Source organism: Salvelinus fontinalis, chromosome 34 (genome assembly GCF_029448725.1).
Source record: "Salvelinus fontinalis isolate EN_2023a chromosome 34, ASM2944872v1, whole genome shotgun sequence".
In the NCBI taxonomy this organism is placed as follows: domain Eukaryota; kingdom Metazoa; phylum Chordata; class Actinopteri; order Salmoniformes; family Salmonidae; genus Salvelinus; species Salvelinus fontinalis.
Genome location: NC_074698.1, coordinates 12,998,669 through 13,026,487, shown reverse-complemented (window position 1 = coordinate 13,026,487; position 27,819 = coordinate 12,998,669). Strand labels below are relative to the sequence as shown.

At 40.1% G+C, this 27,819-nt stretch overlaps 1 protein-coding gene across 1 annotated transcript; it reads right to left on the bottom strand.

The window, feature by feature from the left end:
• Positions 1–106: 106 nt before the first annotated feature.
• Positions 107–27,819, bottom strand: LOC129833160 (carbonic anhydrase-related protein 10-like). The gene is made up of 9 exons (XM_055897512.1): positions 27,378–27,819; positions 25,268–25,342; positions 19,258–19,403; positions 10,707–10,892; positions 9,838–9,933; positions 9,625–9,697; positions 5,679–5,833; positions 5,362–5,536; positions 107–4,114 (listed from the first exon to the last, which is right to left on the bottom strand). Exons 1-9 carry the CDS (start codon positions 27,433–27,435, stop codon positions 4,092–4,094), a joined length of 987 nt encoding a protein of 328 aa, XP_055753487.1. The 5' UTR covers positions 27,436–27,819; the 3' UTR covers positions 107–4,091.

Genomic DNA, 27,819 nt, shown 5'->3' with positions numbered 1-27,819 from the left:
ACTTTTTACACATTTTGTTACATTATGGCCTTATTCTGAAATGGATTTAATATTTTTTTCTCAGCAATCTACACACAATACCACATAATGACAAAGCGAAAACAGGTTTTTAGACATTTTTGCTAATTTATTACAAATAAAAAACAGAAATACCTTATTTACGTAAGTATTCAGCCCCTTTGCTATGAGACTGAAATTGAACTCAGGTGCATCCTGTTTCCATTGATCATCCTTGAGATGTTTCTACAACTTGATTGTTGTCCATCTGTGGTAAATTCAATTGACTGGACATGATTTGGAAAGGCACACACCTGTCTATATAATGTCCCACAGTTGACAGTGCATGTCAGAGCAAAAACAAAGCCACGAGGTCAAAGGAATTGTCCTTGGAGCTCCGAGAGAGGGTTGTAAAGGTTGTAACGTAATAAAACGTGGAAAAAGTCAAAGGGGCTGAATACTTTCCGAAGGCACTGTATCCCCAAGAATAAGACAGTTGAATAGCTATCCAATGGTTACCCGGACTATCTGCACTGCACTATTTTGCACTCTCACAGGACTTGATCCACACACTCACACTGACACTCTCACACAAAGACACACAAACACACACTTTCACACATGTACACATACACTCAGAAAAAAAGGTGCTAAGTAGAAACATATAGAGTTCTTCAAAGAAACCCGTGCAGGGTTCTACCTAGAACCCTCTATAAACAATTCCACCAACCTTATTAGCCTTTAAAATCAGGCCACATCAGGCCTGCAAGTCACATTATGCTGGCTTGCAAAGTGATGTGTAATTCCTATTGGAATCAAGCCACTTAGTATATCCAACAAGTGGAATTGTTAAATCACCCACAACCTGCATTCAGAATGACTGTCAGGTTATGGAAGATTGAATACGGAGACTATCTCAATCATCTAAACTGGAACAGCCATCTCAGTTACGGGTGCAACAAATCCAATTACTAACAGATTGTATTATTTCAGCAAACTGTATGTTATTTGTCTTTGTGTAGCATGAAATTAATCAACCAATCAATGTACCTGCAAAAACACAGATAATACAGTAAAACAAACTGGGAAATATTATGTATGGTTTTATGTAGAACCCTTCTTGCCTTCCAAAGAATCCTTCTTGTCTTTTAAAGAATCATCAAATAACCCTTTCTTCCCAAAACGGTTCTTAGGATGTTAAAGGTTCTAGGTAGAACCCTTTGCCTTACAAAATAACCATTGTCTTCCAAATAGGGTTCTTTAGATCAGAACGGTTCTTCGTAGAACCCTATCCCTCCACAAATAACCCCTTTGTAACCCTTTTTTCTAAGAGTGTACACTCATCATATACGCTGCTGCTACTTAGTTTTTTTTACTCTTATTATTATCTATCCTGATGCCTAGTGACTTTAACCCAGCCTACATGTACAGTGCATTCAGAAATTATTCACACCTACTGATATACACACAACACCCCATAATGTCAAAGTGGAATTATGTTTTTATACATTTTTACAAATTAAGAAAAAATGAAAAGCTGAAGTCGCTTCAATATTCAACCCCTTTGTTATGGCTAGCCTAAATAAGTTCAGGAGTACAAATGTGCTGAACAAGTCACATAATAAGTCGCATGGACTCGGTGTGCTATAATAGTGTTTAACATGATTTTTTAAATGACTACTTCATCTCTGTAACCCACACATACAATTATCTGGGTCCCCCAGTCAAGCAGTGAATTTCAAGCACAGATTTAACCACAAAGGTATTTGCCAATACCTCACAAAGAAGGGCGCCTATTGGTAAATGGGTAAAAAATAAAAAAGCACACATTGAATATCCCTTTGAGCATGGTGAAGTTATTAATTACAATTTTGATAGTGTATTAATACACCCAGTCACTACAAAGATACTGGCGTACTTCCCAACTCAGTTTCCGGAGAGGAAGGAAACCGCTCAGGGAATTCACCATGAGGCCAATGGGGATTTTAAAACAGAGTTTAATGGCTGTGATAGGGGAAAACTGAGGATGTATCAACAATATTGTAGTTACTCCTCAATGCTACCCTAAATTACAGAGTGAAAAGAAGGAAGCCTGTACAGAATACACATATTCCAAAACATGCATCCTGTTTGCAATAAAGTAATAATGCAAAAAAATGTGGCAAAGAAATTAACTTTTTGTCCTGAATACAAAGCATCACTGACTAACAATCTTCGTATTTTCAAGCATGAAGTTGGCTGCATCATGTTGAGGGTATGGTTGTCATTGGCAAGGACTAAGGAGTTAATAAATAAATAAAGGAATAGAGCTAAGCTTTCCAACAGACACTGGGAGACATATTCACCTTTCAGCCGCACAATAACCTAAACACTAGGCCAGTTATACACTGGAGTTGCTTACCAAGACGACATTGAATGTTCATGAGTGTCCTAGTTAAAGTTGACTTAAATTGGCAAAAAAATCTATGGCAAGACTTGAAAATGGCTGTCTAGCAAAGACCAATAACCAGAGCTTGAAGAATTGTAAAAAGAATAAAGGGCAAATATTGTACAATCCAGGTGTGCAAAGCTCTTAGAGTTACCCAGAAAGACTCACATCTGTAATTGCTGCCAAAGGTGATTCTAACATGTATTGACTCAAGGGGTTGAATACTTTGTGTTTTATCTTCCATTTAATTAAAAATAAAAATGAAAATTTTTCTTCCATTTTGACATTAGACTATTTTGTTTAGATCGTTTCCAAAAAATTACAATTCAATTCATATAAATCTTACTTTGTCAACGGGTGTGAATATTTTCTGAAGGCACTGTATATACTTACCTCAACTACCTCGTACCCCTGCACATTGATATGGTATATTGGTGCTTCCTGTATTTAGCTTCATTATTGTGTGTTATTTCTCTTGTGTCTTTATCTTCTTGTTTTACTCTGCATCGGTGGGAAAGAGATTGTTAGTAAGCATCACTGTGGACCTGTTGTTGTATTTGACGCATGTGACAAATACAATTGTATTTGTTTCGTTGCCACAAAACGAGGAGATTTACCCTGTTTAATGAGAAATACAATTCCCAGGAGAGAGCGCACACACACACACACACACACATACAGTCATGTACACATGCGCGCACACACACAAACCCACATTGCCTGTAACGCCATACACAGCTCTGAATTGAAAATGAGGATAAATAATTGATAAGGAATGCCTTGTGACTGCTTAAAGAATTTGCAGACAAATCACGTCCCATGCTCTATTCAGTGCTAGACAATATACAATTCTTAAACAGCATATACTATATAGGCCTTATGTAAAGTGATATTTTATCTTAGATAATTCTCTGAAACATGTTAATTGGGCTGCTATCATTGAAATAAACAGAGTGAATGAAATTGTAAACAATTAAACAGAGAAAGGGCAAATGGCCCAAAATGGCTTGAAAAGTTTAGCAAATACAGTATAAAATACTGGATCTACCAAGTCTATGGCTAGGAGTGTTTCCTGACTATGTGGCCTAAACAGGAATATCTCGTGCCCTGGTGTTTTACTGGGATACAGAGTTTTTCCTGGTTAGGTCACATGGTCAGGAAAAGTTTCTGCATTTGTGACATTTATTCAGTACACCTTTTGCTTGTGACATGTTTATGTAGAAGCTTTCATCACCAGAAGCACCCTCTTATCATATTCAGATTCTTAGCTTGTTGTTAGATCTGATGGTTGTATCTGTGATTACATTTAGCTAATTTCAAGAAGTGTTGGTCCTTTGGGATCTTTGGGTACTCAAGTGAATCTGATGTTGGTGATGATGTCATAAAAGAGGTCCTCATTGTCTCCACTGCAGAGGTCAGTAAATGGCGGAGCCTGCTGAATTTCTATACAGCCCATTTCCATAAGCTCTGTAAAATAATTACATTTGTGCAGCCTTAAAAGTTACACTTTTCAATCTTTACTTGTCTTACTTTGCAATCTCAAACATATTCAAAAAACAGCCTCTGCTGATAATGTAGTATTTCCACATTCAAATAAAGTCTTGAGAATCAGGATCCCATATTTAGTTTTTATCCTGTTGTATTGTACAGCATGTTCATCTTTTTCCTACTTCAGAAGCCACTGGTTTACTGGAAAGAGAACAAAGAGATGTGGAGGTTAGCATGAACTGCTTGAACTGGAAACACAAAGGCAATGCTTGAGACATAGAACCTACAAAGAAACTGTTCATTTTGAGGGACGAGGCATTTCTCTATAGACATCTCAGAACTATAGAAGACTGAGAAAACATAGTTTATTAGGTACACCCATCTGGTACCGGGTCGGACCCCCCTTTGCCTCCAGAACAGCCTGAATTCCTCAAGGCATGTAAACGTCGCTCAATTGGTATCAAGGGACCTAATGTGTGCAAGGAAAACATTCCCCACACCATACACCACCGCCACCAACCTGTATCGTTGACACCAGGCAGGATGGGGCCATGGACTCATGCTGCTTACGCCAAAGCTTGACTCTGCCATCAGCATGACACAACAGGAACTGGGATTTGTCGAACCAGGCAATGTTTTTCCACTCCTCAATTGTCCGGTGTTTGTGATCGCGTGCCCACTGGAGCCGCTTCTTCTTGTTTTTAGCTGATAGGAGTGGAACCCGGTGTGGTTGTCTGCTGCAATGCCTTTCTGCACATGGTGTGTGCAGAAATTATTTTTGTTGTATTAATGCTATTTAATCTCTCCTCAGACTAATATTATTCTGTTTGTCCTGTGGGTATCTTTGCCACTGTTCCACCCCTTGTGTATTGCGCTGTCATGGTGTATTTGTACTGCAATGTTATTTACCTATTTGTGGCCAGCCTGTTAGCTTGCACGATTCTTGCCATTATCCTTCAACCTCTCTCATCAACAAGCTATTTTCGCCCACAGGACTGCAGCTGACTGGATATTTTTTGTTTGTCACACCATTCTCGGTAATCCCTAGACACTATCATGCGTGAAAAGCCCAGGAGGCCGGATGTTTCTGAGATACTGTAACCGACGCACCTGGTACCGACGATCATACCACGCTCAGTCGCTTAGGTCACTGGTTTTGCCCATTCTAATGTTTAATCGAACATTAACTGAATGCCTCGATGCCACTGTTTGTAGGAGCGAACCATTTTTTGTGAATGGGGTGGTGTACCTAATAAACTGGTCACTGAGTGTATATATTGAATTTCTAAAAACACAAACCGGTTTCAGAATACAGTATGTGCAGTTTATATTACTATGACAAATTTCTTTCTCACAGTCTGTTTTTACCAATACCTGAATTTTACCGGAAAGTTTCAAGTAACCTTGTTGATTGAATAAAGATCCTAAACACATGCGTTCAGACACACCTCGATACTGGGGCCTCAGGGCACGGTTGTTGGGGCAGTCTCGGCCCTGCTTGCTGAAGTTGATGTTGGTGCGGATACAGCGCTGTAGGAGAGGCTGGGCGGGCCGCGTGTTGTCACTCATACTGAGGAATATCTTATATGGCTCATTCTGACTTAGCAGTCGCAGAGAATGCATCTAAACAGATGGAGTGAGAGAAAGTTGGACAGATAAGGTTTATGGTAAAGAATTTACAGTCTCAAATATGGCCAACTATCAAGTAACTTCTGGCTAACATGAGTTAATGTTATTATTGAGTCTATGATCGAGGGTGAGTTACCTGCATCTGTGTGACGTACACAGGTTTGTTCATGAGGATCCAGGTGGCTGTCTCGAAGCAGGGTGGGATAGTCATGGAGCCCTCGTATGTTATAAAACGTATAGTGTCTGGATATAGATCTGCTATGTTGAGCCCCATGAGTAAGAATGCGTCATCTGGAGGTGGACCAAAACAGAGGTAATCAGATTCATACTGTACCATCCTCAACACTTTATACACTGTATTACAGAATAATAATAACACATTTAATTTGTATAGCGCTTTTCATTACAGTGCTTTCTCAAAGCTGAGGCAAAAAGTAATGATAATAAAATAAAAACTACAATAAAAACAAATCAAGGCAGGAAATAGCAATAGTAGGGTAGTTGCTAAAAAGGACTTTCCAGATTAGGTCTATAAGAAAGACAGATTAGGTCTATAAGAAAGACAGAAAGACAGATTAGGTCTATAAGAAAGACAGATTAGGTCTATAAGAAAGACAGAAAGACAGATTAGGTCTATAAGAAAGACAGAAAGACAGATTAGGTCTATAAGAAAGACAGAAAGACAGATTAGGTCTATAAGAAAGACAGAAAGACAGATTAGGTCTATAAGAAAGACAGATTAGGTCTATAAGAAAGACAGAAAGACAGATTAAGTCTATAAGAAAGACAGATTAGGTCTATAAGAAAGACAGATTAGGTCTATAAAAAAGACAGATTAGGTCTATAAGAAAGACAGATTAGGTCTATAAGAAAGACAGATTAGGTCTATAAGAAAGACAGATTAGGTCTATAAGAAAGACAGATTAGGTCTATAAGAAAGACAGATTAGGTCTGTAAGAAAGACAGATTAGGTCTATAAGAAAGACAGAAAGACAGATTAGGTCTGTAAGAAAGACAGAAAGACAGATTAGGTCTATAAGAAAGACAGATTAGGTCTGTAAGAAAGACAGATTAGGTCTATAAGAAAGACAGATTAGGTCTATAAGAAAGACAGAAAGACAGATTAGGTCTATAAGAAAGACAGAAAGACAGATTAGGTCTATAAGAAAGACAGATTAGGTCTGTAAGAAATACAGATTAGGTCTGTAAGAAAGACAGAAAGACAGATTAGGTCTATAAGAAAGACAGAAAGACAGATTAGGTCTATAAGAAAGACAGAAAAACAGATTAGGTCTATAAGAAAGACAGATTAGGTCTATAAGAAAGACAGATTAGGTCTGTAAGAAAGACAGATTAGGTCTATACAAAAGACAGAAAGACAGATTAGGTCTATAAAAAAGACAGATTAGGTCTGTAAGAAGGACAGAAAGACAGATTAGGTCTATAAGAAAGACAGAAAGACAGATTAGGTCTATAAGAAAGACAGAAATACAGATTAGGTCTATAAGAAAGACAGAAAGACAGATTAGGTCTGTAAGAAAGACAGAAAGACAGATTAGGTCTATAAGAAAGACAGAAAGACAGATTAGGTCTATAAGAAAGACAGAAAGACAGATTAGGTCTATAAGAAAGACAGAAAGACAGATTAGGTCTATAAGAAAGACAGAAAGACAGATTAGGTCTATAAGAAAGACAGAAAGACAGATTAGGTCTGTAAGAAAGACAGAAAAACAGATTAGGTCTATAAGAAAGACAGAAAGACAGATTAGGTCTGTAAGAAAGACAGAAAGACAGATTAGGTCTATAAGAAAGACAGAAAGACAGATTAGGTCTGTAAGAAAGACAGAAAGACAGATTAGGTCTATAAGAAAGACAGAAAGACAGATTAGGTCTATAAGAAAGACAGAAAGACAGATTAGGTCTGTAAGAAAGACAGAAAGACAGATTAGGTCTATAAGAAAGACAGAAAGACAGATTAGGTCTATAAGAAAGACAGAAAGACAGATTAGGTCTATAAGAAAGACAGAAAGACAGATTAGGTCTATAAGAAAGACAGAAAGACAGATTAGGTCTATAAGAAACACAGAAAGACAGATTAGGTCTATAAGAAAGACATGTAGAAATGTGTTTAAAGACCCGTTTTAAAAGCTCTGATTGATGGAGCGGCTCTCAAATGATCAGGGAGTGTATTCCATAGGCGAGGGGCAAAGAAGCAGAATGCTCGGTCCCCCATAGTACGGAGATGTGTCTTGGGGACTTGAAGCAGTGGTGAGTTGCTGGAGTGGAGAGTGCGAGGTGGCTCATTGATATAAATTATATTGTTGATGTAGGTGGGACTCAATCCATTCGAGGCTTTAAACACTAGGAGGAGTATTTTAAAGTCAATCTTATAGTTGACCGGTACCCAGAGGAGTTCAGCAAGGATGGGGGTGATGTGGGCTGACTTCTTGGTCCTGGTAGGACTTCTTGGTCCTTGTAGTCTCTGAAGTGATTTGGTTGAAAGGCCCCCGAACAGAGCATTGCCATAGTCGATCTGGAAGAAGATGAAGGCGTGGACGAGTTTCTCTGCATCTGGCTGGCAGAGCGATGGTTTGAGCCCGGCAATGTTTCTTAGATGGAAAAATTATGTTTTGCAGATATGTTTTATATGGGCATCAAATGACAGAGAAGGATCAAACTTAACTTCCAGGTTAGAGATGACAGAGGATAGATGGATGACTTGACCGTCACTAGTAGGGCCGATGTTTCCAGCACTGGTGACCTGCTTGTGTGTCCCAATAAGCATAGCCTCAGTCTTGCTGCTGTTCAGCCGGAGGAAGTTCTCTTTCATCCATGCCCTGATGTTATCTAGGCAGCTGCCAAGTTTTGCTAGGGCTGAGATGGTGTCCGGATTGATGTAAATATATACTTAGGTATTGTCAGCGCAGCAGTGGAAGTTGATGTTATAGACTCTGAGGATTTGGCTGAGAGGGAGCATGTAGATTAGGAACAGAATAGGAAGCAAAACGGCCCCCTGTGGGACACCGCATGTGACTGTAGACTCCACCAATCTGGACTCTCCAATCGGGATGTATTGCTTCCTATTGGAGAGGTAAGAGAACCAGTTCAGAGCAGTTCCAGAGACTGAAGTGTGCTCTCTGATGCCGCAGGATGATGTTGTGGTCAGCAGTGTCAAAAGAGCACTGAGATCTAAGAGAAGTGGGAGGCTAGGTGATCCAGATTCTGCAGCCATCAGTAGGTCATTGGTAACTTTCACCATAGCTGTTTCGGTGCTGTGCAAGGACTGGAAACCTCACTGGAAAAACTTGATCAGTTAATTGGAAGACGGATGGGATTGAAGCTGGTTTGCAATCACTTTTTCCAGTACTTTTGATAGGAAGAGGTTGGAGATGGGCCTGTAGTTGGATAAGAGGTCAAGGTTGGGTTTCTTCAGTAAGGGGGTGACTGCATCTGTTTTGACGAATGATAGTACCTCCCCGGTCTGCAGGGACTTGTAATACAGTATAACATCCAATTATTATAGTAATGGGATACAAATAAAAGGATGATTAGTGATTTATTTAATGTAATTCGTTTAATTTAATTTAATTAATGAAAAAGGACTGAAAATTAAATTAACCAGACTTAATGAAGAGCATAAAACTGAAATAAAAGAGAGTTTGGGTAGAGGCTGTTAATACTAACTATAGCAATGTTACATAATTGTTGTCTTTAAAGGAATGCCAAGTTTCGACATTCTGAAAGTGCCACAGAGTTATTTCTGTCAGTTAGAAACAGGAGATGACTCAAACATCTCTCAGGGTTGGGGGCAGTTTATATTGTTACACATCTTACATATTGAACCAGGAGGATCACATTGGTAATGTAGCTGATTAATTCAGAAGTTGGAATGAATTTCACTCAATCTCTGATTAAGTCAATCTCTGGCAACCTTCCAATTAGCCAAATTAATTCAGTTGCTAGATATTCTTTTTTATGACGGATCCAGAAATGGGACTGACTACTATTCTATCTGTGACTACTGTAGATTTGACAATGTGTGTGCATAAACCCACACATCTTAAATGCCTGAGGGTGCTTACGTTTGTATGTTATTCTCGTGATGGTGTCTCTGTTCAGCATGCGATTCAGGAATACATTTGGAGACTCGGATATCTGAGAAGGAAGAGATGTAAAGGAACATAAAATATTCAGCATCCGCAGCACAGTCCCATGGGATTCTGAATATAAAGCCCACTGTCACTACAATAAAACACCACAGAGAAGGAGATTGTCTGCATCAAGCACAAACTGACCTTTATGAATATGGACACAATTGCTACGCCATTGGGGCTCTTGGCTGCCTCACTGTAGTTGGCATAGAGTTCCTGGTTGTAGTGTATAAGTTGCACCTGTAAGTGAGGCAAGATAAAGACAAAACAAACAGTGAGTCCTTCATTTCCTGGTGTTAGACCATGTGAGATAGAAATGTGAATTTGTCTTGCACATGAAAGCATTATGTCAGATTAAACTAATCTTATCCATCCAACCCTCATTTGAAGATAAACTCAAGAAATTCAGGAATGTTTTACTTTTGACACTTATCTCCTCAGTAGAGTTCCAATTTAGAACGGGATTTAGCTCTAATTATCTGGGCAGCCGCTTACTTTTGGCAACATATCTTCCTCACTTAAAAATAGTGATAAAGGACTGGAAAGTGTTTGCCAAATCTAATTTAAATCGAGACAGATAAACTCAGTTTGGCACCCGATAAGTTTACTGCTTTTACTTTTATGTCATTATAATATTGCCCTCCTCCACTGAAAAAACCCACTGCCACTAAAAACCCACTGCCATTTGTCGATCCTGCCTTCATTTACATTGTTAGGATGCAGATTGTTGATGCTCTTCTACCCCACCCTTCAAAGGCCCTGTACATGTGATTAATGGACTGAGTGATAGAGGTAGTACAGCATATTTTATCATTATCCATTGTTTGAGGAAATCTTCCACACAAACCAGCCTCAGTAGGGCTGTGTAAAGCAGTAAAGCCTCAACTGTAATGCACGTTTGATTGAATTGAGCTCTTAGTCTAATGAAAGCAACTTTCAGTGGATTGGATTGTTTATAGACACAACAAAGATAAAGATAATCCCTCTCGGCTCATTGGCTCGTTCCCTCTCACCTCTGCAGGGAAGGACTGTCCATTGAGCAGGTGCTCCGAGCCCTGGCCGTCCTCGCTGCCGAAGTGCAGGCGGATCTCCTCCAGCCGGTGACTGTAACCCAGAGGCCCACCGGAGATGTTCACCAGGTGAGCCTTGTCTGGCCGCAGCGACACGTGGCGCCCTGTGTTGTACATGGTGCCTCCCATCTGCACAGAGAGGAATCAAGTGAGGTGTGGTGGATGTGTTAAAAGAGAAGGGGAGCAAGTTTCTCACCTGAGAGACCTCTACAGAAGAGGAAATGGAGATAACTCATGTTAACACACTGAACTAAAATTTAAACGCAACATGCAACAATTTCTAAGATTTTACTGAGTTACAGTTCATATAAGGAAAATCAGTCAATTTAAATATAAAAATATCCGTAATCTATGGATTTCACATGACTGCAAATACAGATATGCATCTGTTGGTCACAGATACCTTAAAAATAGGTAGGGTTGTGGATCAGAAAATCAGTCAGTATTTGGTGTGACCACCATTTGCCTCATGAACGACACATCTCCTTCGCATAGAGTTGATCAGGCTGTTGATTGTGGCATGTGAAATGTTGTCCCACTCCTCTTCAATGACTGTGTGAAGTTGCTGGATATTGGAGGGAACTGGAACACGCTGTTGTACACGTCGATCCAGAGCATCCCAAACATGCTCAATGGGTGATATGTCTGGTGAGTATGCAGGCCATGGAAGAACTGGGACATTTTCAGCTTCCAGGAATTGTGTACAGATCCTTGCAACATGGGGCTGTGCATTATCATGCTGAAACATGAGGTGATGGTGGCGGATGAACGGTCTCACCACAGTATCTCTTTTTGTTCAGTGTAATTCTTTATCACTTCCATTATGGATAGAAAAAGAAATTGCACCTTCCCATTACTGCAATGTAAAATTATAATATTCTTCAGGCTCCTAATCACAGAATAATAATTTGGGATTGGCTGTAGGCCTGCAGTAAATTAGGTTTTTAAAATAAAAAAATGAGAAAATCATCTTCCATGTCTCATCTCATTAAGGAAGCAGGTGAAATGAATAATAAACTGAGAAACCAACTCTCACGTTGTTTTAAGTGACACATCGAAATGCCCAACAGGTAAAGGAAGACCTTCAAAGCTTTGTTCCATTCTTTCATATAAAACTAGGATAACATCAAGACTTATAATGAAATGAGAGGGAGGTAAGGAGAAAAAGTGAATGGAGGGAGTTCAGTGTTATGCCCGTGTAGATCTTGATGGAGTCATTCATCATAGGGTGATCCACTTAGTTAATTTATTCAGAGACAAAGAAATACTGAAAAATATATACAACAAATACTGCCGATGATTAAATGAAGTATGAAAAGCAATATATTTCACTTGACATGTTTTTTTAATAGCCCTTTAAACAGGGGCCCGTTCTACTCCATCTTAGTGCATAATGCATGTAATCAAATGAGCAAAATGGTGAGAGCTGAACATTAATTCAATTCCTCAACAGTGTTATGTATAATACCAAATCTTCCACTGACACCTATTCTAATTACTAGGCAAAAGAAGCACTCAACAGGCACTGAGCTGGTACTGGGGCCAATACTTTGTGCATGAGAAGACGGCAATATGGGTTCCGAGTTGTAGGTTCTGTTTTGGGGAGGATATAATCTCTACTGGCTAGTAAGCAAAGAAATGTGATGAGGCCCTTTGGGATGTGATAATGTAGCTGGCTTGCTTTGTCATAAAAATATGTTTTCACTAAATACACCTACGGTTCACCAAACAGCCTTCAAAATCCTTCTGATAACAGTGGTGCATTAAAATCTGATAGACAAAGATATAATAAGAACATTTAGAGTACCCACTTAACAGTGCATTTAAGGTACAGAATGAGTACCTTGAATGAGTAAGTGTGTCCACATTTTTGACTGGTACTGTATATATATATATTAAAATAGTTGCAGACAGATTTTAGGTCATATTAAATTTTTTCACAGGGTAATGATTTTTTTTTTTATAGCAGCAGATGTTTAAGGTTTTTCAGTTACTGTATTCATTTTGTGTAGCGACCGACTATACTCTAAATCGGTGCTTTTATACTGGCCGGGTATGGTCACGTGGCCACTCAATCAAACCAAATGAAATCTCTTAACATAACTTCAATTTATTAAGAGTAGCATATTTCAAATGCTCTCCATTCTGTGCTGTCTCATTGACACCACAGACTAGGCCTACCTAACAGGCAGAAATTCTGCAGATGAACCTCAATTCCATTCAGATTCACAATGATCATTGATTATCACAACGCACAATGCTCTAGCTACCTTGAATGCAATGTATTTGGACGTAAAGTCATGCTAGAGGAGGAGCTGACACAATAACACTCCTGTTGAGGGATTTACCGATTTTGCTGTCCGCATTAAGCATTCCCAAACAGAGCATAAAAGCTGCTTACCATGAGCAAAAATCCCCCCAAGCTTCATTGAGTTAAAAAGGCTTGGGACTAATTGCTGTTCTGCTTCATTGAATTGAGTCCAAATATTGAGGGCTTACGTTTTGGGGACATTTGATTTTAATTTGAAATTTGTTTTATATCAGGTTAGGTGAAACTTTTCCCCTCTGCTGTACAGTGGACTGTCCCTCGGGCTTGAGAGATAGGTTCTACAGTGCCTTCAGAAAGTATTCACACCCCTTGACTTTCCACACTTTGTTGTCTTACTAAGTGGGATTCAAATGGATTTAATTGTCCTTTTTTTGTCAATGAAGAAGGGCACCTATTGGTAAATGGGTAAAAATAAATAAAAAAGCAGACATTGAATACCCCTTTGAGCGAAAACCTCCCTGATCTTTGTGGTAGAATCTGTGTTTGAAATTCACTGCTCGACTGAGGGACCTTAGAGATAATTGTATGTGTGGGGTACAGAGATGAAGTAGCCATTCAAATATAAAGTTAAACACTTATTTCCCATAGAGTAAGTCCATGCAACTTATTATGTGACTTGTTAAGCCAATTTTTACTCCTGAACTTATTTAAGCTAGCCATGACAAAGGGGTTGAATACTCATTGACTCAAGACATTTCAGTGTTTCATTTTTAATTAATTTGTAAAAATGTCTAAAAACATAATTCCACTTTGACATTATGGGGTATTGTGTGTAGGCCATTGACATACAAATCTAAACGTAAACAATTTTATTAAATTCCCCCATCAGTTTTCTCTCAGTTCCCTGGAGGCCCTCTACTGTCTCTGCCTGAAAAAGACACATTTTACATTTACACCATTTAGCAGAGGCTCTTATCCAGAGCAACTTACAGGAGCTCAAGGGCACAGCAACAGATTTTTCACCTAGTCGGCTCGGGGATTCTAACCAGTGACCTTTCGGTTACTGGCCCAACACTCTTAACCGCTAGGCTACCTGCCGCCCTCTAACTGTGGCCTTTACACTCTGAAGTGAGCTCCTCTCTGTGGGGAAACTCATTCTAACGAGGCACGTCTACTTGCTCTGTTTCAAAGTTGGGATTTTACTGAACTTCACACACACTCAGCATGAGATCCACAATAGTAGTATAATGGAGAGAATTTTGTCTGGGGCTCAACACGAGCAGCAGAGAGAATCTCCAGTAAACACACGTTGACAGAAACACTGCCTGTTCCTGGCAGTTCAATGCAGTTGGGGTGGTAAAGCAACAGAAGGCATGTTATTTGTTCCGCCAACACAGTAAGGTTACAATATGCAAAATAGGTACACAGAAATCCTCACAAAATCGTCTACGAGAAGCGCACCAGTAGCTCCCCTTTTGGCTGGTTAACCATCATTTTGCAACATGAAAGACAAAATATGCTAAAACATCTCCACCAATAAAGTGTGTTTTCTAAATTACCTTTTCATGATGTCTGTTTGAATGTTGTGTGGACCTCAGACAACCCCTAAACATCTTTGTTAAAGGGATTCTCAGTACTTTTGTATACTGTTTAGCCAGTAGTTCTGAAAGTAGCACTCAAGAGGCAAAAGAGGACCCCGAAAATGATGTACTGCAGATACGTGCACCACGTCATTGCTCTTGCTCTAGCTCTGCTGTGTGGCATCAAGTGCATCTTGCTAGCTGTCACTCATATGGCGAGGGGCTGAAGCTCATTGGTTGAACTCAAATTGCTTAGGGGGCAAATGTAGGGAAAATGGTGAAACACAGCTTCCAGAAAAACAGTTGCTTTCAACTATGGATTTCGTGGATAATTCAGGTAAAATGTTAATTCTGCTCATAGATTATGCGTTTATGAACTACATATTGACACATCCAGCCCAAAGATGTAGGTTTAAAAAATAATTCCTACTATGCGGTGCATTTTCTGTCCCCAGGAAATATCACTTCTTATTTAGTTTAAAATGTGGATTCCAAAGACTTGAAATATAAGGTCAGGTATCCTTTACCTTAAAAACACAAACATTTGGATCTTGAAAGGAAATGCCTTTTGAACACTTTTTTAGTGTGGATGTAGGCGTTTTTGTCGTGTCCCCGGGTGTTATTCATCAACTTCCAACTTTATAAGCCATAAAATAACGGAATGCATGTTACTTGCTCCGCCAACACAGTAAGGTTACAACACGCAAAATAGGTACACAGAAATCCTCACAAAATCATCCACGAGAAGCGCACCCGTAGCTCCCTCTTTGGCTGGTTAACCATCATTTTGCAACATGAAAGACAAAATATGTTAAAACATCTCCGCCAATAAAGTGTGTTTTCTAAATTCCCGGTGTCTGTTTGAATGTTGTGTGGACCTCAGACAACCCCTAAACATCTTTGTTAAAGGGATTCTCAGTACTTTTGTATAATAATATATTTTTTTATTATTTTTATAGTCCTAGTTAAATTCTCTCTCAATCATTTTCTTCCATGATTATTGTATTTTTATAATTTTATTTAATCCTGTTCAAGTGTTCACCATTACGATATGATATACTTTATTGTACATTTAAATGGAAATTCATTCTGTGACGCCAGAATATAAATACACAAACACAACACAATATACTACATGCAGTACAAAAAACTGGAAAGTTAGTACACAAGTCACACATTTACATTTCCACATATTCAAAGTCTCTGCGGCCTACTGACCGGCCGTGTATTGGGCCTGCATCTGTCCTATGTCCCACTGTTCAGCATTCTACATCTGTCCTATGTCCCACTGTTCAGGATCCTGTATCTGTCCTATGTCCCACTGTTCAGCATCCTGTATCTGTCCTATGTCCCACTGTTCAGCATCCTGTATCTGTCCTATGTCCCACTGTTCAGCGTCCTGCATCTGTCCTATGTCCCACTGTTCAGCATCCTGCATCTGTCCTATGTCCCACTGTTCAGCATCCTGCATCTGTCCTATGTCCCACTGTTCAGCATCCTGCATCTGTCCTATGTCCCACTGTTCAGCATCCTACATCTGTCCTATGTCCCACTGTTCAGCATTCTACATCTGTCCTATGTCCCACTGTTCAGCATTCTACATCTGTCCTATGTCCCACTGTTCAGCATTCTACATCTGTCCTATGTCCCACTGTTCAGCATTCTACATCTGTCCTATGTCCCACTGTTCAGCATCCTGCATCTGTCCTATGTCCCACTGTTCAGCATTCTACATCTGTCCTATGTCCCACTGTTCAGCATTCTACATCTGTCCTATGTCCCACTGTTCAGCATTCTACATCTGTCCTATGTCCCACTGTTCAGCATTCTACATCTGTCCTATGTCCCACTGTTCAGCATCCTGCATCTGTCCTATGTCCCACTGTTCAGCATTCTACATCTGTCCTATGTCCCACTGTTCAGCAGCCCTATGGCTGATGGAATGAATCTTGCCTTGGTCCTATTCTTACTGAACAGTGAGACCCTTAATCTCTTTATGCTAACTCAATTTTGCTCACTCACAGAGCTATGTGTAATTTAGGCTCCAAATTTCCACCCTGTTAGGATTATGCACCTAACAGGTTGGAAAATGCACCAAATAAAAATAAGTGCCTGAGCTTGACCAATATGTTTTTCTGAAAGTCAAACTGGTAGAATACAAAAAGGTCTAAAAGGCACCGCAATGTAGGAATGAGTCACCAAAGTTCCGGAGCATGTCTTTAAGTGGTGACACTCCATGTGAAGCCTGTCAGAATGATGAATCCTCCTGTTACTTGACTCAACACTCACCTCACCCACCTTACTTAACTTTTAGTCTCTGTCACTCCTAAGCCACTTTGTACTCCCTCCCTTCCTTGAGGATTCAGAGTCTGGGATTTGAACATAATTGAAGCTGTGACAGACTGAGGACATTGAAGTCCTTCAACTTTCGAAAGGAACTAAGGTAACTTTTATCTCATCTCAAACTTGTCTCATGGTAATAGCAGGCTGTCCATTTTCTGGATAAACCAAAAAATAAGGATATTCTAGCCCTGAATTACATTACATGAAATTGGTTATGCTGTATAATTGCACCAATATTTTCAAAGGAATGACATTTCCCGACTGACAGTTTTCCTCATGGGTGCTTTGCAAAATGCCAACTTGTTGCCTACAAATGTTTTCTATGAGCAACTGTTTGAGCTTTACTAGGGTAAGTTAATGAGAAACTACGTCTTCATGAGTGAATTTGGTGACAGTGTGTGCGAGTGAGTATGGCTTTGTGGACAACATGGGAGCAAGTGAGATAGGAAATGACTAATGTCCTGCTATTGACTGTCGCAGCATCCAAATTATTACTAAATGTCAACACGTTGAAGTCAATTCAAAGATGCTGTGAACAGAACCATTTATCAAGCAAAGGCTTATCACCACAGTTTCATGTTGTCTTTTGTCTTGACAAAGATTGCCACACTAAATCGCTTCTTCTGATTAATTGTCTTAATCAAGTATCTAAAATGCAAATTGCTATTCAGTCGCTGCCTGAGCATACAAGTTGAAAACATTTCCCTAATATTCAAGTGAAGTGAAAAAATACACTTCTGTAAGAGTGCAGCTTTTGGCAACTGCATCTTATCGTTTGATCTTTGACCATAACAAGTAAATTTCACACTTTCTCCAACAGTTAAATGTCTTTACAAAAGAGTTTCCTCAGAATCTCAGCATCACCTCCACCTGAGCATCTCTCTCCGTCTGAAGTTTTCTGTGGTAAAGTAAGACTCCTCCACAAGGTCTAACATCCCAAGTGCTTAATAATAAGATGGAAATTCATTTACACAACCACCTTTTTCAAGCAACCGCCTTTCATCAAGCTGTAAATCCAAGCTCAATGTTAATCAGGAATAACATCTATTCTACTTGTGTGTGAGCTGAGTTCGTTGGTGTGTGGTGCTGTATGTAGTGTGTAAATGGCACATGACAATATTTCAAACTAAAATAGTGTATACATCTCAATAAATAGCTGCAGGAAAAGAGGCAATTAATTGGGAGAGTAAACATGTCCATCTGTTGATGGACATATATCTGGGAGTATCGAGTAGACGAGCTGTGGCGAATGTAAAAACATCCTGGCTAACTTCATTTGTCCCCTCTCCCACAGTCCTCCCACAGACACACGCCAGCACAGATGGCCCAGCTCTCTGCGCTCTCGCTCAGCAGATGCAGACTAGCATTAATCATAAAACAAGACTTACAAAGAGAATTTAACCCTCTCTTACATGTACTGTTCTTTGCCAATCCTCCCTGGCTCCTTGTGGTATTTTTCTGATTCTAACAACATGAGAGTCCTATTCATGGGAACCAAATGTTGGGGGAGGGGTGTGGGGGAGGTGGACTGTCTTAATCAAAGGCTTTTGTCCTCTGAAAAATGGCCACCACATACCTTACAGTAAGTCAATTTTCATTCTTACACAACACTGCAAAGAACCAAAAGATACATAAATAAAATGTAATTGCATCAAATAGGCTCGGTAATAGTTTTGTCCCCATTTGAACTACAGTACTGCGTGTAATTCTGTTGTCGTTCTCATTTTACACGATTAGTGATTTCCCCTATTCCCTAGTGGACTTTATGCCCTGTGGTGAACGATGGTCATGCCCCCTTGTCCCCAGCTTGCAGCTTGAGCTTGGGGCATCCTGCCAACACCCTTTGATAATGTTAGTGAAATCCTACAATAAATACTATCTGCTATATGGGTCATTTGATGGGATCGGGATGGGAGAGATTCATAAGGCAACTGTGAAAGCAGAGCATGATGTACAACTACAGGAGAGCCACGGGGCTAGATAGCGGGGGTGTTGCTAGAGGCATTTAGAAAATTCACCCTGTCTGTGTAGTCTAAAGAATTCTGAGAAGAAATTTGATGTTACTTCATACTATAAATCTATAAATGTTTATTCTGTAAACAGAACACCTTGTTTTGATAATGGCTGAGCATACTAGTCCTCATTACACATTATTAATATAATATGAACACACACAACTGGAATCCAATAATAGCCTGCAGATTATCAACGTCTCCTGAAGTTTTAGACCTGATGCCCTTCAGATCTACAAGCTCAAGAGTCATCAGTGAGTTCAAGATCAGGCGTTCCACAATCTTCTTACCTTGCTGCGTCCGCCTGTGTTGAGACGTAGAGGGGTGAGGAAGGGGTCAAAGATCATGTGACTGGTCTCGACGTTGACCGGCGACTGCCTCTTTCCCATGGAACACAGGTTCCAGGCGGAATTCACTAGCCCCCAGAAGGATGGTACTGTGGACAACAAGCACAGTGAGTTCAATTTCCTTTATCATGTGGATGTCTAATATCATGTTGATGTGTGAGATGAGTATGTTCTTAAACAGCACTTGGACTATAAAAACTTTGACAGGAACCACTGAGGAGGAAACACTGAGTAAGGACATGAAGTAAAGATATCCCTTTAAAGTCCTCGCCTTACTGTAACCAAACAGCAGCAGTTAGAGTATGGAGTATGCAATCAGCACAACATTCCATATTATGATTGTACAGTACTAGGAAGAGCTATTTTGAGAGAAGGGCACGTGAGTAATGCCAAAGTTGATTATGTATGTATGTAGATCCTACTATGGATTTAGATAGAATCCCTCTATATCAGAATCAGTTTAAATGCTTCCAGAATCTGATTTAAGATCAGCTGAAATAATCTTAGTTATCCCTCCCTCGTTACTTGCACATGACAGAAAGGACTGGGGAGAACCCCTCCTCTCTTCTTAGTAGGGCTTAGAGCCTGGCAGTGGCACAGGAGCAGGGCAACTGTGACAGATGTGGGAGGCCTCAAGAGTGCAATCACTACCCCTTTCTGACACACGTGACGTCACCCAGCCGTGATTACATCATGTGGGTCGGCTTGAGTGGAGAGGGCCGCCCAGCTGTGAAACAGATGAGGGTTCAGGACTTTTACACTCTCTCCCTTAGAACAGGGATTAGAGGCTGATACTCATCTGGACTGCTGGACGGAGACTCCTGGGACAACCAGTACTTTTTCATTGCTCTTAATTCATGGGCAAGGGGCATGCCTTCTGGGCAAAGCCCAATGGTTGTTAAGGACTATCAGATCAGCGCCACAACCCCTTATAGATATTTCTACAATAAGAGGAAATCATGACTAGGAGTCAATTTCAGAATTAAGAATCAGCTAATGAATCAGCTGGTGAATCTGCTAGTGAATCAGCTGGTGAATCTGCTAATGAATCAGCTGGTGAATCTGCTAGTGAATCAGCTGGTGAATCTGCTAATGAATCAGCTGGTGAATCTGCTAGTGAATCAGCTTAAACTAGCAAATAAGCAATGAATTAGCCACCCTAAGCTGATCAGTGACCTATATTACATGCTGATCTTGGCCAAACTACTCTTAATGCATAATAATGAAATACAGTAGATGAGGATCTGGAATGATGTTGAAATTTCTGAATGTCAACAAAAATCATGTTGCATATCTTCCTGCTTTCTGAGCCACCACATTGTTTACCAGTTGTAGCTGCACGTGTAGTGGGTTCAATATAGTGTTAAAAAAAATGTGTTTAGTAAAATGATCACAAAATGAAGCCTAGGCATTTTTAACTAAACTATCATTGTTTTAACAATTGATCCAGGGAAATATTGACACTGTTGTTGATAGTTTCGAAGGCAGTATTTTGGCAACAATTGTTACTTTTGCCCCAAAATTAGGTAATGTGACATATATAAAAGCCTTTGTGTCCTAAAACAGTGATGGAACTATGTTGTAATCCCACTCAGTGACATTTGGTGAGCACAACAGTCGGAGGAAAGAGAGGATATGTCAAACTGAGAACCATGCTCAAAGGAAATATAAGATAGCATTACACTCAACTCATGGCAATCTAACTGTTGCATTAACTTGTTAACCACTTTAATTGCTTGTTGGTTTGGTGGCGCAAGAGCGATAAAAACATCTAAATAAATGACGAGGCATTCATTGTTAAGGATGATTCAAAAAAACGTTATAGTTTTGGCAGCGAAAAGTGCTGAGAGGTGCTCCTAGACATTACTGAGACTGAGCAGGAAAGGCAACAATTTCCATTAGAAAACTCAGCTAGAAAAGTATAAGTATGTCTAAACCCTCACGTGTGAACTCTCACCCCCTTTACCCATGCTGCATAGTGTTCATGATCTCTATTCCAGTACAGGTATATTATTGGATCAGGTAGCAGGTGCATGCAGCAGGTGCAATGCAGTATGTCCCAGCCAAGAGCTGAAAACCAGACCCTACAGTACAACTATCTCTAGGGTGACTTCACAACACGTGTTGGGATATGCAGCTAATTGAGGTCTAGAGGTTTTTTCCAGAGCAAAATAGTCAGGATATAAACATAACGTTACAGAGAACAAACTAAAATGAGAACATTAATGTCAATGGGTCTGGAGAGACCACTAGGACCGAGGACTGGCCAATTCACAGCAATCACAATTCACAAAATTCACTCTGATTTTATATCAAAATGACCAGGGAAATCCTCCCCTCAGATCGTAGGGATTACATTTCCAATTTTCGAAGCAGCTTAAACAAAGAAGACAAAATTGGGACATGTTGCCATCTATTGAACCTGCTGGACTGTGCAGAGACACTACCGACTCCAGTGTATTGCCTTTTCTAAGATCCTGTGGATATAATTAAAGTGGAGGAATAGCTGATGATCCATCATGCAGTTAACATCAGAGAGCAGATGTCTTGGGACGTGAGAGAACTACAGATGGAACTACAATTAGTTCAAATAACTTTGTGTTGCAACTGCAATATTGTCTGCCAAATACTAGGACACGGTAAACCTTTTCACACTCAGACAAACAACTCTTGAAAACTATAGGCTATGGAGTGTGAGACAATCAGAGAGTAATGATGAAGGAAGAATTGTTCTTCAATAAACAGTGCTTAAAAGGGTGCTGTAAGCCAAGGGGCAATTCCATGCAAAAATGTATTTAAAAGGCAGACGGGTGTTTTGGGTATTGGTGGGCAGGTAGCAATATCAATTCCAAAGTGGTAGCCTGACAATGTACAACAACTAGCTAGGTTTCCATCCAGTTGGTGACAGATTTTCATGCGAATATTCTAAAATCTGCATAAAAACAACATACACATTTTCTTACCAGAAAAGTTTCCATCAAGTAACGGACTTGTTTGAGGATAAAAGTCTGTGCGTGAAGACGTAACGCACATAAAAATAACTTTTGCAGTTAAATTTCCATCTACTGAATAAAAAAATACACGTTAGATGGGTTTCCATGACATTTTCAACTCTACCGATGGAAAAGGTTGAATGTAAACCTAGTTACTGACAAGCTTCTGGTTTGACAGGATAATATTCCTAGGTCCAGACCTTCTTCTCATCATAGAGGATTTAACACCATCTGCTGTAGGAGGTTATTTTGCTCAGGCCCTCAAACAAATAAAATCTTACTTTGACATGGCAAGGAGGAATAAGCCACTGCTTTTCTGACCTTTCCTTTGAGCATCTTCCTTTATCACAGCTGTAAATTACTTGGCTGGCTCGCCTATAAATGATTTGGTTGTTAACCGTCTTAAATGTCATCCATAATCTAGCACCTTCACATAATGTTTTAGCTTTGAAGGCAATGGTGTAGCTAGTGTTGCTCCAATACCAAAACTATCCGCTCATCCTCCAGGCCGCCATACCCGCAGGTAGAAATACAGCAGCAATATGCTAAAACATATGTATGTTCATCACATTAGTCGGTGGGTGGGAAAAGGAGGAAGAGGGGCTTAACATTATTATAGCTCTGAGTGAGAGTGGAAATGTAAAGTGTCCTGTGAATATGGCCTTTTAATACCATTAGAAGATTATTGAGAGCATAGTAATCATAATTCTATTCTAGCCTCCTCCCATTCCATTTAAATTCCCTCATAACCCTTTGCGTGGGAGAGATTCTGTTTCTTCCTTCCGCACTTCTTTTTTGCCCCTCAGTCTTTGCAAGGGCGTCTGTGTATGTGTGTGTGTGAGAGAGAGAGAGAGATAGCTGGCTGTGATCACTAACTTGGTGACCTACTTTCCAAGACTGCAGCACATACAAATAATAATACAGAGTTATGCTCCTGTAAGAATATACAGAAGGAAGGTGATACCTTTGTTTCTGACAAAAGGTGCAGTTGAATTGAAATCTGTATCAAAAAGTTAATGGGCCAAGGCATAATTGCACTCTTCTTGAGCCTGTTTAGATCAATTCGATTTCCTTTCTATTTCAAAGAGTAAAGTCTTTAATTAGATGGCTACAAATGTACATTCTAACTGTAGAGTTTCCCATTTTCATCCAAAAGGGCTTGAGGCGAATGAATGTACAATAGCAAAAACCTCCCACCAACTTGGCTTCCACCCATATGACACACAGCACATACACAGAGTCACTGTCACTTGCTGTGTGTGGATGTCTCCTCTCCTGTGTAAAGGTCTCTGTGGTGATAGACAGGAAGCTTCCCTGCAGCTAGGCTGAGAGGCTGAAAGGGCTCACCCCCTGAGTCCACACACTGATACACTAGCAGGAGACATAAAGTAAAAGGTCAGGGAGCATCCCACAACCTTCTACAAAAGACTTCCAAAGGCCTCTGTGTCACCTGCTGTGCTTATCTGTCACAGCTAATAAATAGGCATTTCTCCTCCTAGCCCTGCTGCCCTAAAGGAGAGGAGAAGAGAGGTTGAAACTAATGTAATCCAATGACATAGTTACACATGGAGCAGTTGAGGACAGTGCTGGCCCTCGAGGCAGCAGTTTCTGCTGTTTTCACATATCCTTATATGAGCCCATTGGCTCATCCAAATTTGCACCCTTCCTTGAGGCACACATTGACAATTGGGGTGGGATGATACCAGTATTGCGATACTCGTTAGTATCGTGGCAAAGGAAACAAAACCCAAAGCGGATTTAACTTCTTTAGGAAAACAGAGCTAATGTTGGAAACAAACATCATTATGTAGTCATCCAGAGCAGGCACGGCTCCAGGATAAAGTCACTAAGGGGGCAGTTGACATCGGTGAGGGGGCTACATTTTGGGGTGCTCTTGCATTGGAATTATATTGAATTCTGCTTATCACGCTATACCAAAATAAACATAAAGTTCAAATGCAGAGACTACGAAATCATTGAGTGCTTTTGAAGTGACAGGTTGGGGCGAAAACTGTAACCTATCTCCGCTACGCTGTAAAATAGGGGCCTTCTAGCAGTCATAAGGACAAATATTCAGCAGGAGGCAGGCAGGCAGGTAGAGGTGCAAATGAGTGTTGGATTTATTTACACAGCACTGGGGTTTCAAAGATGATGGTGATATTTACAAATATATATACAAAGTTCTGACTTCAAAATGTCAGCATTCAAAAGAAAATTAACAGTAAACTGGTAAGTACAATTAAATTAAAATGCCATTCAATAAACCAAAAGTTCTTTATCACGAGTGTTGCGCAGTTTGTGAGCTCTCCAAACGTTTCCACATGCGAAATGGTATGAATGTATAATTATATTTAATGTTGAATTATTTAAATGTTACCCGACTACACTTGACTACACAGTTATATTGGTTATTCATCCTTCCTCATTGAAAAGGTCTGAGACCTCTATTGTATTCAATGTGCTGCCATTCTTCTTCTGTATACTTGTATGTCTGTGCTCCCCTTGATTATGGAGTAAAGAAGCAGAGGGAGGGAGGAAGATGGAGAGGAAGATGGGCTGTGATAAAAATTTCATAAGACCTGCAGTCAGAACAGTTGTGAACCTGAAGCTCCTGCTGCAGAGACAGAAAGCGGAGGAAGCAGCCAGCCCATGTCAATAACACTGCCCAAGAGCAAGAAAGTTAGTAACAAGCGAACCCTCCTGGTTAACAAGAAATGTTCCCTTCCCAAAACAGAAAGGACTGTTTGGTCTGGCTTTCTGTTACAAAACAACCCACTGGACAAAAACTGGTTGAATCAACATTGTTTCCACGTCATTTCAACAAAAATAATTACATGTGATGACTTTGAATCAATGTGGAAAACTGATTGGACCATCTCCTTATTTAATAGTGGGCCATGGGACACCAAGGCTTTGAGTAAATGTGATGTCAGTGTTTGTTCAACATCGAAAATAATTACCTGGAACAAAGCTCCCTTGGACAGCATCTTTGTATGCCCACCAACCGTCATGAATCTTTGGTGAAATTAGCTGTGCTGCAAAAGGAAAAAAAAACACAGTAACTATCATGTCGCTGAAAATGATCATCAACTCACTTGTTAGAACACTATTAACTTTCACTTCTTCTTAAGTCTATTATTACCTTTAAAGAGACAATGATAGAAATTAGAAATAAAAACTGAATTGAGGCCCTGGCTTTTGTGGTCAGCCTGCCCACATTAAAGAGACGTAGGGTTTGGAATGATCAAGTGGATACCTCCATTTAATAGGATATGTTATGTTACAGTACAAATAGAATAATGGTCTGGTTACTTAAGACAGAAATGAAAAGTAGGGAGGTTGGTCCATAACCAAGGGAAGTAGGGTGCACAAGCATTTCGCTACACTCACAATAACATCTACTAACCATGTGTATGTGATCAATAAAATCTGATTTGATTTTGATTAGGGGTGCTGAGGGTACTGCAGCACCCCCTGAAAAATCTGAAAAAATAATTCAAATAAAGCAACCAAAGGTTGTGTGTTCGAGTTGCGTCGGGGACAACTGTAGCATTAAGCAAGCACTTTCCCTAACCTCAACCTCAACCTAATTCTACTAACCTGCAACGTAAATTCTCCTAACCTTTGTCCTTACCACAAATGCTAACAAAAGAACAAGCAGCCTGTAATCAGAGCAAGACATCTAATACTTATTTTTTTTACTAGGCAATTCAGTTAAGAACAAAATCTTATTTACAATGACGACCTACCGGGGAACAGTGGGTTGACTGCCTTGTTCAGGGGTAGAACGACAGATTTTTAACTTGTCAGCTCAGGGATTCGATCCGGCAACCTTTCGGTGACGGGCCCAACGCTCTAACCACTAGGCTACCTGCAGCCCCATTTGTCCTCCAAGATGCATTTTACATTTCATCATCCAATTTGTATGATATTGTACGGCCGGGTAAGACGTTTCCCGGAGGGAAACAAATGTAGATCCCAAATCCTATGAATTACCCTGAGGCCAAGTTGTTGTGGTACAGGTGGTAGAGCACCTGCCTCTGCACCACACAGGATTTGAGGATTGTGCCCCCTGTCAGTTTTCCTCTCTCTTACTCTCTTGCTATATTGGTGGCAGGCAGCAATGGGATCATTCCGAAGGTTTCTAGGGTGCTGGTTTGCAGGTGCGCTCTGTGCGAATGGACAAGTCTCAAAGGGAGAGAATACTGAAACACTGTTTATGTGAGTGTTCTACTGCCTCTATCCCAGGCCCAGGGTTTTGTGGTACATCACTTGCCCTCTGCACTTCTGGATCTTGGGGTCAAGCCCCACGGTCAGCTGTTCTTCCCACTAAACATCATGTCAGTGGTCATGATGGTAAGAGCATAAGATACAATTTATTGCTGTCTGGCAGATGTAAATAAGGACAGAAATTAAACATACTTGAAAAGTTCCATCTATTGACAAATGAGTCTCTGTCATAGCTTATTTTGGGACAGAGGCCTTCTAGGATGCAGACAAGATATTCTATGTGTTTGCGATGATGTAAGATGTGGGTAATAATGATATCCATGCAACATGTAAAGAGCATCTGTATGTGGAACACGCCCAATGTTGAATCTAATCTCAGCATTACAAATTTGACAGGCGCAAAGAGATTTTGTAAAATGTTCTCTCATTTGTACCAAATTGGGGGGCGTGACAAAACAAATCTATAATCCTAAACACAAATAGCCTATTATATAATATTATGACTAAGATTCAAGAGAACGGCTAGATAATCAACGATTACAGTAATTGTGTTGCCAACTCACGCGCAAGTGGAGTAAATATTTGCTTTAGTGACCTTTAAAGACTTGTCATGCTTAAACCTACACTGAAACAAGTCTTGGTAGACAGCTGCAACACCCGTGCCCTACATTGCACGATTTACAGTAGCAACCGTATCACCAACAGAAGACTATTCTGTATTTCCTTATCCAAATACATTTAAATGTGGCACAATATTCTGGGGTTTGTTCAAACCCTGCAGTTGAGCTCATCACTTCATCTCATGTATTCCATTTAATAACCGCAGGCTTCAAGGCTTACCTGATGTACAGATGAAATATGCTTGAAAAATCAAAAATATTTCCCAAACGATATGCATTCTTCATTCATTCCAAGTTAATTTTGCAAAAGCTTAAATATATTAATTGCAAAGTTTGAGTTCTTAACGATGACAAACTTCGATGAGGCATTTTCCCGAATCCGTCAACTATCCAAGGTGTCACATTCAGAGTGGTGCGCGCTCTGCCAAAATGGTATGTCAAAAGAACGCGCGCCAAAAACCACGACCGCTCAAAACACGTTGTAATGTGATCCATAAAAAATATATATTATATAATTACGACACGATGCCGTAGTTCGCTTCGCCATTGAATGTGTTTGAAGACCGAGTACAAACTAAAGCTACATGACTGGGAATCTTTGAGTGGACTCAACTTGTCACTGCGTGCCGCAGACCATCACCGTAGACAGACTGGTCTCGTGG